Source organism: Raphanus sativus, chromosome 6, assembly GCF_000801105.2.
Source record: "Raphanus sativus cultivar WK10039 chromosome 6, ASM80110v3, whole genome shotgun sequence".
Taxonomy (NCBI): Eukaryota; Viridiplantae; Streptophyta; class Magnoliopsida; order Brassicales; family Brassicaceae; genus Raphanus; species Raphanus sativus.
The window spans coordinates 1,318,973-1,331,498 of record NC_079516.1 but is presented as its reverse complement, the minus strand read 5'-3'; the positions used below and the strand labels follow the sequence as shown (position 1 = coordinate 1,331,498).

The 12,526-nt window shown below is 40.0% G+C and overlaps 5 protein-coding genes across 6 annotated transcripts in view; 3 read left to right on the top strand and 2 right to left on the bottom strand.

The window, feature by feature from the left end:
- Positions 1–12,526, top strand: part of LOC108811819 (uncharacterized) — a 67,659-nt gene that overhangs the window by 15,682 nt on the left and 39,451 nt on the right. The window lies entirely within an intron of this gene.
- LOC108811174 (uncharacterized) lies at positions 579–1,849 on the top strand. 2 transcript variants are annotated; one of them, XR_001943252.2, is made up of 3 exons: positions 579–1,021; positions 1,094–1,597; positions 1,711–1,849. XR_001943252.2 is itself a non-coding variant. In XM_018583212.2 (2 exons), exons 1-2 carry the CDS (start codon positions 683–685, stop codon positions 1,523–1,525), a joined length of 771 nt encoding a protein of 256 aa, XP_018438714.1. In that variant the 5' UTR covers positions 580–682; the 3' UTR covers positions 1,526–1,677. The 2 variants fall into 2 exon arrangements, 1 of the variants encoding a protein (XP_018438714.1); XM_018583212.2 differs by lacking the exon at positions 1,711–1,849 and having other exon boundaries at positions 580–1,021; positions 1,094–1,677.
- LOC108811173 (uncharacterized) lies at positions 1,675–6,949 on the bottom strand. Its single transcript, XM_018583211.2, has 19 exons — positions 6,808–6,949; positions 6,516–6,734; positions 6,308–6,416; positions 5,881–6,240; positions 5,732–5,787; positions 5,282–5,522; positions 5,143–5,198; positions 4,749–4,998; positions 4,513–4,676; positions 4,283–4,425; positions 4,107–4,205; positions 3,894–4,029; positions 3,707–3,793; positions 3,467–3,628; positions 2,956–3,249; positions 2,688–2,863; positions 2,388–2,568; positions 2,097–2,300; positions 1,675–1,965 (listed from the first exon to the last, which is right to left on the bottom strand). Exons 1-19 carry the CDS (start codon positions 6,850–6,852, stop codon positions 1,675–1,677), a joined length of 3,273 nt encoding a protein of 1,090 aa, XP_018438713.1. The 5' UTR covers positions 6,853–6,949.
- Positions 7,127–7,686, top strand: LOC108806076 (uncharacterized). The gene has a single exon (XM_018578103.2). It carries the CDS (start codon positions 7,216–7,218, stop codon positions 7,552–7,554), a length of 339 nt encoding a protein of 112 aa, XP_018433605.1. The 5' UTR covers positions 7,127–7,215; the 3' UTR covers positions 7,555–7,686.
- Positions 7,650–12,035, bottom strand: LOC108806075 (protein DEFECTIVE IN EXINE FORMATION 1). Its single transcript, XM_018578102.2, has 13 exons — positions 11,811–12,035; positions 11,580–11,690; positions 11,331–11,413; positions 11,113–11,230; positions 10,848–11,011; positions 9,818–10,488; positions 9,664–9,734; positions 9,319–9,578; positions 9,014–9,195; positions 8,610–8,893; positions 8,409–8,526; positions 8,139–8,321; positions 7,650–8,061 (listed from the first exon to the last, which is right to left on the bottom strand). Exons 1-13 carry the CDS (start codon positions 11,936–11,938, stop codon positions 7,744–7,746), a joined length of 2,691 nt encoding a protein of 896 aa, XP_018433604.1. The 5' UTR covers positions 11,939–12,035; the 3' UTR covers positions 7,650–7,743.

Below are 12,526 nucleotides of genomic sequence, written 5' to 3'. Positions count from 1 at the left end.
TGTAAAATCACTTTGAAAAGAAGACATAAAAAAACTTATTGATCTTGCAAGATTGTTGTCAAAAAAAAAAAAAATCTTGCAAGAAATTAACTACTTCTTGTAGTTACACTGTCACATATGTAACATCGTGTTCTTCTCCTGGTACAAGATTCAGGACCCACAATTGTCTTCTTCTCACTTCGATGGTTATTGCAACATACTAACATGGGAATGTAAATTGGATAAAAGAAAGTCTTTGTTCAGTCATCATGTGACACAGATCAAATGTCTAGAAATAAACAAACATTCACATGTGTCATCAATTGCCACTTGCTTCTATGTCGCTTAACTGAGAAGAGAAGCACTGGCGTAATGTGAAATTAACCTCAACATGGGCCACATTAACAAGAGGGGCCATAGTAAAGGAAAACAGACACTATAAATGCATACAAAATGTTATTAGAAGTTAGTTCTCTGACCTTTCTGATTGATCCTTCCTAATCACTGGATTACTAGGAATCATCTGGGAGAGAAACCGTTAAGGTAGTAAACATCAAACCGTTAAATCAGACCAAGTGGAGACTCTAACTATAATAATCCACGAAAAGAGGGTCTTCTGTGTAAATACTTAAAAAACTCAAAAACTGGTTTTGGATAATGCATAAACTAAACGAGAGGTGGTTACTCTGTTTTCAACAAAAACATGATGAACACACTTCAATCTTTTCGGACATCTTTAACACCAAATGTTCTGTCCAATGCCTCAAGACGTTCAATTTCCAGAACCCAGTTTCTCTGTCTCTCCAAGTCCGGAGATGGAACGGGTTCAGATTCTGGTCCCGATCATCCAAAGCCCGAAGGAGATACTCGGAGACAAGAGCTCTTAGCCAGGATCGCCATGCTTCAGACATCGAAAGTCCGTTTAACTAATTTCCTGGACGAACGGTCAGATTACCTCACCAAGTTTGCTGAAGAAGCCAACGCTGAGTTTGACAAGGTTGGTGAAGACGCCATGAAGGACCTCGACGAAGCAAGCTCAAGGGTATTGTTTCTATGTCTTGCCTTCATTCTTTATATATCAAGTGGATTCATAATGTTTCAGTGATTTGAGCAGATACTAGAGAATATTGAGAGCAAGATGCAAGCGTTCGAGGAATCTGCGGGATTGAACAGGTTGGAGATAGAGGAGAGCGATAACAAGTTGGCCGAGTTCGAGGAGAAGATCGTCGAAGGCAGGAACGAAGGACTGTTCTTCAAGAGCTTTCGCGGTAAAAAGCCTGTTGATGTGGAGAAAGCCAAAGAGGAGACAGAGAGAATACAAGAGGTGACCAAAGTAAGCGCAGGATCAAAGTCAAGAAGGAACGTTTACCTCGGTTTGATTGGGATCTTGGTTCTAGCAATTGCTGATTCGTTTGTTTCTTCGCCGGACTGGAGAAAAGTCTCGGTTCTTGGTGTTATACTTGTTGCACTGCTCACTCAGTTCGTCTACGAGCAGACATTGTTATCAGAAGAAGCAGATAATGGTAAAGGAAAAGAGAAGAAGTGAATGAGAAATATGAAGTAAAACTCAAAGTTAGCAAATATAGGAAGCGCAAACAAACCCATTATTATTGAATTTGTAAGTTGCATAACTGTACAGTGCTCAAGTATACAATCTTTCCAATACTGATTTTGAAATAATCGGAGACATGTTATCTATCCATCACTTTGTGTTCTACTTTTGTGCTCAAGCATCATCGTGGCAACTACTTCATTAAGTTTCTGAGACATTCCTGGGATCATCAAAGCTGCTTCGTCAAACAACTGGGCTCTGAGTTCACCTGAGATTCGATCTCTGGGAGAAGCTGTAGATAATTCCGACACTGACTGGACGAAAACTGAAGCAGCAGCTTCCAAGCCGTTCAATGCTTGACGGCAAGAGGTTATTCTTTCTTGAAGTGAATCATCTGCAACCGTATCATGGAATACTTCTGAAGAGGCCTTGTCCTGTGGCAGTTTTAATATACACAAAATAATGTTGGTACTTGGCATCATTGCTGGAAGTTTTATGCATCTTTGAGTAATTTTAAGCCTATAAATAATATGCAATAATGTGTCAATATATAACTTGGTGAAACCTGTTCAGGATCTTCTTCTGAGCTCTGTGAAGATTGATCATTCACCGTATCAAGTGGGAGATGTTCTTGGATCGATCTCAAAGTCTTGTACCCTGATTTCTGGGAGGGTGTACGCAGAGATTGTCTGGTTCCACCAATATAGTCCTTTCTAAGAACAAATTGAGTAGAATATCTTCTTTGCTGCGATGTTTTATCGGCTCCAACCTATGGATAAAGTAAAACATTTGTGGCCGTAAAGATTTTTATTGGTTAACTTAAACATGTGGAAGGAATAGTGAAGAGAGCTCTCACCTCTTCTACCATTGACAAACTGTTGTCGAACTGCTTGAACATATCCCCATGTTCGGCAGATGGTTTGCTGCAGAAAGTTTCTGCTTTCTGTTGTTTAATGAAAGATGTTTGGATGTTAGGAGAATTAAGAAGATCCAAACACACGTTGTAGATAGTGTTCCAGCGCGTTTCCTTCCTATGGCTGTCGAGAACAAAAGTCAAAACAATCAAAGTGGTTTTACTAAAAGCAGGGAAAGAGAGAGAGAGAGAGAGAGAGAAGAATGAAGCAGTAACGAATATAAACAAACTAGAGCTTCTTACCTAGGAGCATCTCCTTGAGGCACTGAAGTTTCACTGTCGCTAGAGCTTTTGGACAGGCTTCCAAGGCATGACTTTCCTGTTCTTGAACCTGGCTTGGGAGTTTGGCATTCAAGTTTCGAAGAAGAGCATTCTTCAGCAATGTCAACAGCATTCACTAGAGCTTTATCTTCATGTTTCTGTTGTGGAGATAATGATTACACTCAATGTCAGAAGAACTGAAAGCCTTTAGCTGAGTTTTAGTCTAAAATATGGCCTTTTGGGGTTATACCTGCTTTGAAATGGATTCCTTACAATCGGTAATACCATTTGTTTCCACTTTAGCTTGCGCCCACTTAGGAAGCCGAGAAACACTGAACTTAAATGAAGATGTCCATGGAGAGAGTTGCTGCATTTGATCTGCATTTGTATTGTCTTCCTCCACATAACCCACGATTTGCATAAACTTCACGGGTTGGGCCACAGTTACAGGAGCCAAGCTGTCATTTTCATTTACTGCCCGTATCATACGAGTAACCATTTGCAAGGGTAATTTCCAGACAAAAATACAGCCGTCACCTGCAACCTGTCGATAAACACCAAAGGAAATTTAGTAGAAAATTTGATCTCCGTTTTTCATTTTCATTTGAGGTATACCGAGATAGATCCAGGTTGTATGTAGAACATAAAGCTCTCTCACAGTTAATGAATTCAATAGGAATGAGTAATTGATCTTGACTTGATCGAAAAGAAAAATTCTCTACGGTTGTACAATAACAGAAGACTACAACTTAGAAACTTACTGAAATGATATGTTTGCAATCAGGAAGGAAAATAACACCAGTCACAGTTTCACCATGTCCTGTGGCCTGAGCAACCAACTCTCCTGTGACAAAGTCCAAAAGGCAGATTGTCCTGTCAGAGTAGGAGCATGCCAAGTAGCTGCAGCTTGGGTCCAAAATGACCTGTGGAGGAAGATTTTACTGTCAGCACTAGAAAATTCAACAATGTTGAAGCCCTATCAAACTGTTGGATAAAAGCACCTTTATGGCATCTCCATGTTCTCTGTTTTGCTTGAATGATCTGACAAGCTTTCCACTTTCTATGTCGAATATATTTATCTTCTTATCCTGCAATCATGAAATAATACATCAGAGGCCTGTTTAATCATATCCTAGGTTGTATGATAAATCGACTGAATGTGCATGAGACATCGAGAGGTAGCAATACCTGCCCCACTGTGACAACAAGTCCTGATGTTGGATCTACAGCCATATCATGGATGGTTCCGTGAGAGTGAGTTTGAGATTTAGAAGGTGAAATACGCACATGACTTTCTTTTCTGACAACGTCAAATAACTGCAACCTGCAACAATATCAACAATTATGCCATATATTCGCTATAAGTAATTTTGCAGCTTTCCTGAGCGTATAGAACATTACCTATCTGCTCCAGATGTTAAAATTTTCCGGCCGTTACATGCAAATTTAACAGATTTTACAGCAGCTGAACCACAAACACTCCCAACGGGATCAAAGTTCCTGACAATAAGAACATATAAGTTCGTAGGGCCTTTTAGTGGAACCAAAAGAGCATAGTAAAGCTGTTGTTTTAACACCTTTTGACATCATAAACGTGGATCGCTCCGCCCTTTCCACCAGAAGCAAGCAAGAACTCGCTGCTTGAGGCGTTTTCACAATTAAGATCTTTCAGTCCAGTAAAGCTGAAGTTCAATGACTGAATTTCTGCTTCATGAGCATCCTGTAATATATTTAGCAATAAGAGGCATATGCCTGGACACCAATCACTGAAGAAAAATAGCAATACAAAATTGAACACTAATATTACCGTAAAGCATGTATATTCAGATTCTTGTAGATCATATATATGAAGGTTCCCTCCACAGTCACCAGCTGCTAAGTACTTTCCATCTTCACTTACTGCTAATGCTCGGAAACCAAACGTCGTACCACACGTCTCAACAAGATCGCGTTCAAAAATTCCAGCACTAGCTGCATTATAAGGAAATTAAAATAAGATCTTCATTACTAGTTTACAAATTCTGAGTATATGTTATAGTTTACCTAAATGCATAGTCCCTTGTGTTTCAGATTCTGAGGCATTGCTGCTTCCATTGGCTTGTAACGGATCCATTTGAAGATCAAGATCCCATAACCTTATGGTTCCATCTTCAGAACACGTACTGAAGGAAACCCCTTCATTGCATCCTCTAGCTACACATGCAGCTGTTGGATTGTGAAGATTTCCACAAGAGAGGTTTTTTATATCCCGAATCCCGGCAGAATGTGATATCATCATAGAACACCTTGTAGGCTGGAAGAGGGAAAAAAAAGGTTTCACTATATGCAGTTGTGTTCAAAACTTTAATAGGTAACTTCAGAAGTAGCTCTGGAGCCAGAAAGAACTTCACTCTTAACTAACTTCCGATGGAAAATACTGAAATAGATTTATAGTTACCTTGTTCACATCATTCACATCCCACACATAGAGGCTATGATCCCCATAGATGACAACTGTGAAACCAAAATTCAATCTTAGGTACAATGAAGATTAGTAAAAGCATCATACTACTATTATGAGGTTCTTGTACACTAACCGATCTTATCTGTGGTCGAAAACTGGCAAGCAACTGCATCCGGATAGCTAACAGGATGAGATTCTGTATTTTTTAGTTCTTCTGAATGAGAATGAGTTTCAGTGTCGCTCTTTCTAGCATCTGAATAGTGTATGGTGGCAGCATATTCTAAAGTTTCAGGAGTAAATAGCTGGATCGCTCCCTCGCTGCAAGCGCATGCTATCAATCTACTGGATGCAGATAGAGCAAAACATTTTTCAACCTGACAGTTCATTGCAAGCCATTCAAAGAAATTATTATTATGCCAAGAAATGAATTCCCAGAAACGAACATGAACAATAATGCTGTCCACACGCCTAGAGTCACTCAACGCATACAATCTAACTAATCTTATTGCTAGGCTCATAAGAACAATACGGTAAATGAATTTTATGCAAATCTAAAAGCTAGTGTGAAATAAAATCATTCTACCTTCAGATCCACTGATTTCTTGATCAACATATCACAACTCATGAGCATCAGAACACCTACGCAATCAGAACAAAATTTAATAATCGTCGCATAAAATGATTGTACAAAACACACATATTCACAGCCTGTTAATTTATGGAGCTGAATACCTGCATCTGTAAGAGCGTACATTAACATAACTTCTTCACCTCGTTCGTCACTCCCACTAGAGCTCACTCTGTTGGCTGGTACCACCGACACAAACGAGTTCCCTTTCTGAAACCCACCATCATTTGGCTTTCCATGAAACGCCAAAGATCCTACTTTACTTGACCGCGTCCTCTGAAAAGAACCAACTGTCCAGTACTTCAAATGCTTGTTCCCGGAAGTAACAATAAACTTCCCGTTGGACGAGAATGCCACAGAGGTGACGTCAGAGCAAGTAGAACTCGCTTTGACCTTCGCCAGTAAGACGCTTTTACGCCACTCCCAAAGATATATGTATCCTCCAACACTCACCAGATATTCCCCTAAAAAGACCAAAAATTAATTAAATTCATTGAAAACTAATCGACTAAGATCCTTAAAAAGACTAACCGTTTGGTGAAAAGGAGAGACACTGAGCTCCATAGAGGTGACCTTTCAGCTCAGCCACAAGTCCCGAACTCTCACAGTCCCATATCAAAACCGAAGAGAGATTCGAAGACTGAGACAGGACACCAAATCAAAACACCATATTAAAAAAAAAAACAAATCAAGACATCATATAATCTTTTAATAAAAATTGCATTTTTATCATTCATACCTCTCCAGCAGCTACGAACCGGCCGTTGTGGGAAACCGCCACACAGCTCAGAGTCTTAGGCGTACGGTGAGATACGAGGAGGTGCGATTGAGTACACGCGTCTACATCGTAGACCACCACAACGCATCCCGCCAAGTATACACATTTCGAGCTGCAGGATACAGACGCCAAACCGTTGGCGTTCTTAGTGGTTAAACCGATTATCTCTTGCAGAATCAGCTGCAAAAAGAAAACAGAATTTATTACGGAATCGAGATTTGGTGAGATTAGTGGTTGATTAAGAGGTAAGTACCTTAGCTGGTGAAAAAGGTTTCTTTAGTTTCTGGCTCAGCTTCATTCTAATTAGTGAACAACAGAAGAAACAAAACCCTAAATCTCTGAGATGATGGTGATTCTAGGGATTTTAGATTTTTCCGATTTGATTGGGATCGTCGTCACTGTACATAGGAGGGAAAACAATTTGTAATTGATTGTTTATTTTTTCAAAATTTAAAAAAAATCTTCCGTTACAAAATTAGATTGATTTAAAGCCCATTCTAATGTAGGCCTTAAAAGGCCCATATAGTTTTGGTTTTAGTTATTGTCAACTTGGTTACGTTTCGTCTTCTTATAATCTTCCTCTCGCTTACCAAACAAGCAGGAGGATAAAAAAAAGCTCGAGAGCAATCGAAAACCAACGATCTTGTTGTGGAGAGAAAAGATGAATTTCAGAAGCTTTGAGGAGTTCTGGCCTTTCTACGTGATGCAACACTCGAATCCATCGACGAGACGATGGCACTTCATGGGGATAATCGCGAGCATCGTGGCTCTGCTGTGTTCGGTTCTGATCAGCGGATGGTTCCTGGCTCTGGTGCCTCTGTTCGGGTACGGTTTCGCGTGGTACAGCCACTTCTTCGTTGAAGGGAACGTTCCTGCGAGCTTCGGACACCCGGTCTGGTCGTTTCTGTGCGATCTCAAGATGTTTAGGCTGATGCTCACAGGAAATATGGAGAGAGAGATGAAGAGACTTGGTAAGAGGCCGTTGTTGCAGCCCTCGTGATAAAAGAACTGTTTGTGTTTTGTCTTTAGGGCGTTTGTTTGGTACCCTTTTTATTTCTTCTCGTTACGTTCTGCGTTTGGACTTAGACTTATACATTAATGGCATCATTGTTTTACTAATAACTAAAAGTCGAATTACATAATTTTTTAAAAAGATACAAAACCTCAAAACTTGTAATAGTACCTCACATCATAAGTCTCTGTTGCGCGAGAAGGAAGGGAGGGGAACAGCTTCTTGAGGCCGTAGTATAACGAGGAGACCGAACATGCCGAGCATCGGGAGGACAAGCAGCCATTTCAGAAGCTTGTAGTAATACATATGGAACGTTAGAGAGAACTCGTCTGAGAAATGGAGTCCATTCTTGTCCACCATCTCCACCATTACGGTGCCTGTTGTCCTTACTCCAACGGTTGGTAGTTTAATTCTGTATTTGCCCGGTCGGTCGTAGATTTGGCTCTGCTTTATCCTCCTATCTCCTTGGTAGTTGCCTGGTACCAACAACGTCGTCTGTGCATTTTGAAAAATGGATGTACTTTAGTTTCAAGGGCCATTGCTAATCATCTATCCATCTATAAAGAACTTACTGTAACGTTGTAGGGTGCTTGTGAACCAGATGGGTATCTGTAGTTATCAACAATCTCGATCTCAGCCCAGAAGCTTTTGCCTTCCTCATCGCGGAAACCTCTGGTTGAATGAGTGACAAAAACACCTTCACGATTGTAACGGATTGCTTTATTGTTCATGCCTTGATTAGTCGATCTCCAAGCCTGATAATTTTGAGAACAGTGTGTGAAACCAATAATCACTCACATTAATAAAAGAAACATGAAGATGTCGTTGTAATTGATCTTTGCCTTGAGGGGATGGTGAGGAGAAGGTGTAGAGAAGCAAAAGACGTTTCCGTTCATAGTTGAGACGATTAGATCAAGATCATCTCCACCGTCAACATTATCAGCCAAGACCATGCTGTATCTGTAACGTTAAACATCTTGGGCCATCAAATCCACTGGAAAAGAAAAAAACAAACTACTAAAAATATAAAGGAAGTGACTTACGAAGTTTCACCAATATCAACAACGTCAGTGCATGAGGTGGGTCCATCTATGAGGTACATGTAACCGTCAAAGGATGTGGTAACAATGGTGAGTCCCTTCTTTTTCTCACCTCGCTTGTTCAGATCCACAAGAAGAAGTTGGTTCATCACTCTTCCATGAGTTCTGTACGGGTAAGGACGAACAATCGAACCATCCTTGCCACTAAGAACGTAAATGTTTCCTGATGTTGTAGGAACCACAACATCAGTATGTCCATCACCATCAACATCACCTATTGAAGGACCCTGAAAGAGAAGATTGGTATCACTATTGTCAACTGATAGAATCGTGTTGTTGCTCCTACAAATGGTTCATTCACAAGACTGTTCTACACTAGATAAGAATAAAAAGAGGTAACCGTTTACCTGGGGAACAAGACTCTTTAGATGCACTTCCCAAATTTCAACTCCTTGGGTAGTCCATGCAGCTACATTTCCGTGGGAATCGGTTGTTACAAGCTCAATCTTTCCGTCGTCATTTATATCAGCTGCAACCACTGCCCCTTGAATCTCAGCCATTTCAAGTGGGAATTTTTCTCTGATGTTTCCTGCAAGAAGACAATAATCTTAGAATTCAACTCAACACTGAGACTTGCAAGAGTGTAACAAAATCTGTAATGAGACTAGTGTATTCTATGTAAAAATAAGACAGACAGCAGGAAGCTACTTACCATGATGGTCCATGGCGTAGAATAAGCCAAAGGAAGTGCCCACAAGAATATCCAAGTAACCATCGCCATCCAGATCAACCACCGTTGGGGAAGAATAAATATATGCACGGAAGTTTGCATTATCCGTACTCAAATCTAGCTCTTTGACCCACTTAACTTGTTTCGTCTCAAGACTGAAAACCACAATTGAACTAGCAACATAGTTTTTGATGTCAATACCACCACCAAGCTCTTTCAGATGTTCTGGATTGTCATAATACCTGAATTGTTTGCTTATCAGGGTCAGTTATCTGATGATGCTTTTGCATTGACAGATTATGGTAAAGAGATGAAACACAAACTTACTCAGGGTCGAAGAAATAGGAAACAGCAACAACCATCTCCTGTACTCCATCTTTGTCGATGTCAGCAATTACCTGATAAAAGAAGTGACACTGTAAGATCTCTCACTAAAGCAAGTTATCCAAGATAATGGTTTTTTGACATAGATGAAACTCACAGGAGTGCAGAGTATATGGGCGTCAATATTCACATAATCTTCTGTATAGTCATGTTTCTCCTCGACCCATTCCTCATCACCCCACATGGTCTCGTTAACATAATCGTCATAATCAGAAAAGAATTCCTCATCACCTAACTCATCATTATCACGCAAAAAGTCAAAGGCTGAATCTGCTTCAGCTTCCAATACTCCATCGTTTTCAACTGTGGCCATGCGAACACCCTCACTGTTGTCTTTATTGTCAGAGTGGCCGTCCGCAGATCCTATCGAGCTATTATCTTCCAGAAGTCGCCTTCCACTTTTGGTTCCTGTCTCTGTCGTACTACTGTTACCAGATGCCCCCAATGTTTCAGACGAATTGTCCGTACTAGAATTCAATTTAATAACAGTCTCGTTCTTAGCTTCACTGGTTTTGCTTTGATCCACTTCATTGGAGGTTACATTTCCATTGGCAGTTTCTGTTGATACGGCTGTAGTATCATTTGCTGCTGAGTTATTCGCTCTAACATCCACGGAGGAGCTATGCAGCAGCTCTGGAGTAGCTTTGACGACAGCTTCGGTTTGGTTATTCTCGGGTTTCTTTTGATCGTCTTGTGATGACACATTTGAAGCCTCCCCATGAGACATCGAGACTGTAACATTTGGTGTTGTGGTAGTTGCATCCGGATCTACGAAGAGGAGAAGTGAGTCACAAAGTAATATTTAATCAAAGACTCAAAGCGACTCCATGTACTTTTCTCAAACGTCTTAATACATGAGATATTGATAAGCGAGGATGAAAAAGCCTCATCAGATTGTGCAAATCCATACGATAAATACTAGACGCAAACACACAAAGATTCTTCAGATCAGCTGAGGCCGCTGCCACAAGCATAAACTTAGCTTTCCAATTTCAACTAACTTAACCACGCAACCAATCTTTTACCAGTTCAGTGTCAACTATTATCAGGAGGAAGAACACAATTTCAACTAAGGCAGCAAACTAGAAAACTGATGTAGAAGTTTAATATGGTAAAAAAAAACTTACGAGTGGTCGATGACTTCATTTCCTCAGCTTCCTGCACAAGCAGATCATCATGGACATCAGGATGTGAGCGGTCAACAGGGTCAGGGTTCAGTCCCACATGCCAGTTCTTGTGCACTTTCCTACGTGGAACTTCTAGCTTATCCGACATCAAAAAGCCTGACACCCTGAAAAGAAAACAAAAAAAGCTTCACATGAAAACCCACACAAAAAAAAACCAAAAGATCATGAAAACAGATAAAAAAGTATCTATCTATCTATCAATTACCTGAAAAAGAGCACCTCGCCATTGTAGGTGGCCAGAGCAATTTCTCTAACACCATCTTTGTCGATATCAAACAGAAGAGGACTTGAATGCACGTTTGACTGATGAAAAGCAGGCCACCCTAGCATTCATCAACGCATCAGTAAACCTTACCAAAGTCCCCTTGATACTCTACATCATTAAGTAAACAAGCCCAAGAAAGATAAGATATATCCCAGTACCTGGCATCTTGTCTCCATCAGAGCCTTCAAGAACTTCAAGGTAGTGAACAAAAGATGGAACAACAATGTCAAGCTTCCCATCACTGTAACAAAGAAAAAAAAAACAAATCAGGACTTCAAGAAACAAAAGAAAAAAAAAACTGAGCCACCACTCATGATCCTCAAATTCAGAACACAAATAGGATCAGATTCCAGCACAGAATCAACACTAAAATTGGCGGGAAAACAGAAAAAAAACATGAAAAAAACCTGTTGATATCAGCAATCAAGGGTGTGGCATAAACGCTAGAAGTGACTTCAGTTTGCCACCTCAGCTCCAAGTTTCTCGGGCACTGCGTATTCAACAACGCATCTTCATCACTGCACGACGACGAATACGACACCACACAAAAACTCAAAATCGTAGCATAAATACGCACAAATTGTATCGAATTGACGCGTTTAATAATCACAAAGTCAATACAGATAGAAACTAATTACATTTCTGGGTAGGCCAGCTCGTCATCGGTGGCTTTACGCTCCCTGAACTTGTTTTCTCCGTAGGAGGGATTCGATAAGATGAGGAAGAGGAAGAATCTCAGCAGACACCGTCGCGCACGGGATTTCATGGTGGTGATCGATCAACACTCCAGATTCAGCTACGACGAAGACTGGGGAGACTCGAGTAGAGATCGCAGCCAAGTGAAATTGAAAGATGAAGGAAAGAGTAACTGCTCGCCGTTTTGATCTAAAGTAGAATTAAATAATGGCACGCTGTTTGATTACAAATATGAGAAACATCACACCAGTTTTCTTCACATTCGTGGACAGAAAGACGAGAGTTAGGTTCAAATAAAATTGAGTTTACAGATGGATGAGGATGGTATAATTTTTTTCTTTATTATATTCATAGCCATGTACATATACTTTTTATTTTAATTTTCAATTAAATTTGCCAATGTTTTGTAGATGTAGATATATAAATTACGGATAAGAATTTTGTGTGTTGAAGAAAATATGGATGAAAGAGTTGTGTACATGTAAATTGTATTTTTTTTTTTAACACGAATACATGTAAATTGTATAAAAATTCAAATTTCATAGAACCTCAAACTTGGATTGATTATATGTTGATCGAATTGCATATGTTTGTTCAAAGGTTAACATATAATCTTGTAATTCAAGAGTGTGGATATAGTTAGAACGTTAATCTAAGA

Coding starts and splice junctions, on each gene's coding strand:
- LOC108811174 (XM_018583212.2), top strand. CDS start 683: ATGATGAACACACTTCAATCTTTTCGGACATCTTTAACACCAAATGTT. Junction 1,022..1,093: donor TCGACGAAGCAAGCTCAAGG/GTATTGTTTCTA, acceptor TGATTTGAGCAG/ATACTAGAGAATATTGAGAG.
- LOC108811173 (XM_018583211.2), bottom strand. CDS start 6,852: ATGAAGCTGAGCCAGAAACTAAAGAAACCTTTTTCACCAGCTAAG. Junction 5,788..5,880: donor GTACGCTCTTACAGATGCAG/GTATTCAGCTCC, acceptor CTGATTGCGTAG/GTGTTCTGATGCTCATGAGT. Junction 2,301..2,387: donor GTTTGTCAATGGTAGAAGAG/GTGAGAGCTCTC, acceptor CTTTATCCATAG/GTTGGAGCCGATAAAACATC.
- LOC108806076 (XM_018578103.2), top strand. CDS start 7,216: ATGAATTTCAGAAGCTTTGAGGAGTTCTGGCCTTTCTACGTGATGCAA.
- LOC108806075 (XM_018578102.2), bottom strand. CDS start 11,938: ATGAAATCCCGTGCGCGACGGTGTCTGCTGAGATTCTTCCTCTTCCTC. Junction 11,691..11,810: donor GAGCTGGCCTACCCAGAAAT/GTAATTAGTTTC, acceptor GTCGTCGTGCAG/TGATGAAGATGCGTTGTTGA. Junction 10,489..10,847: donor AATGAAGTCATCGACCACTC/GTAAGTTTTTTT, acceptor TCCTCTTCGTAG/ATCCGGATGCAACTACCACA.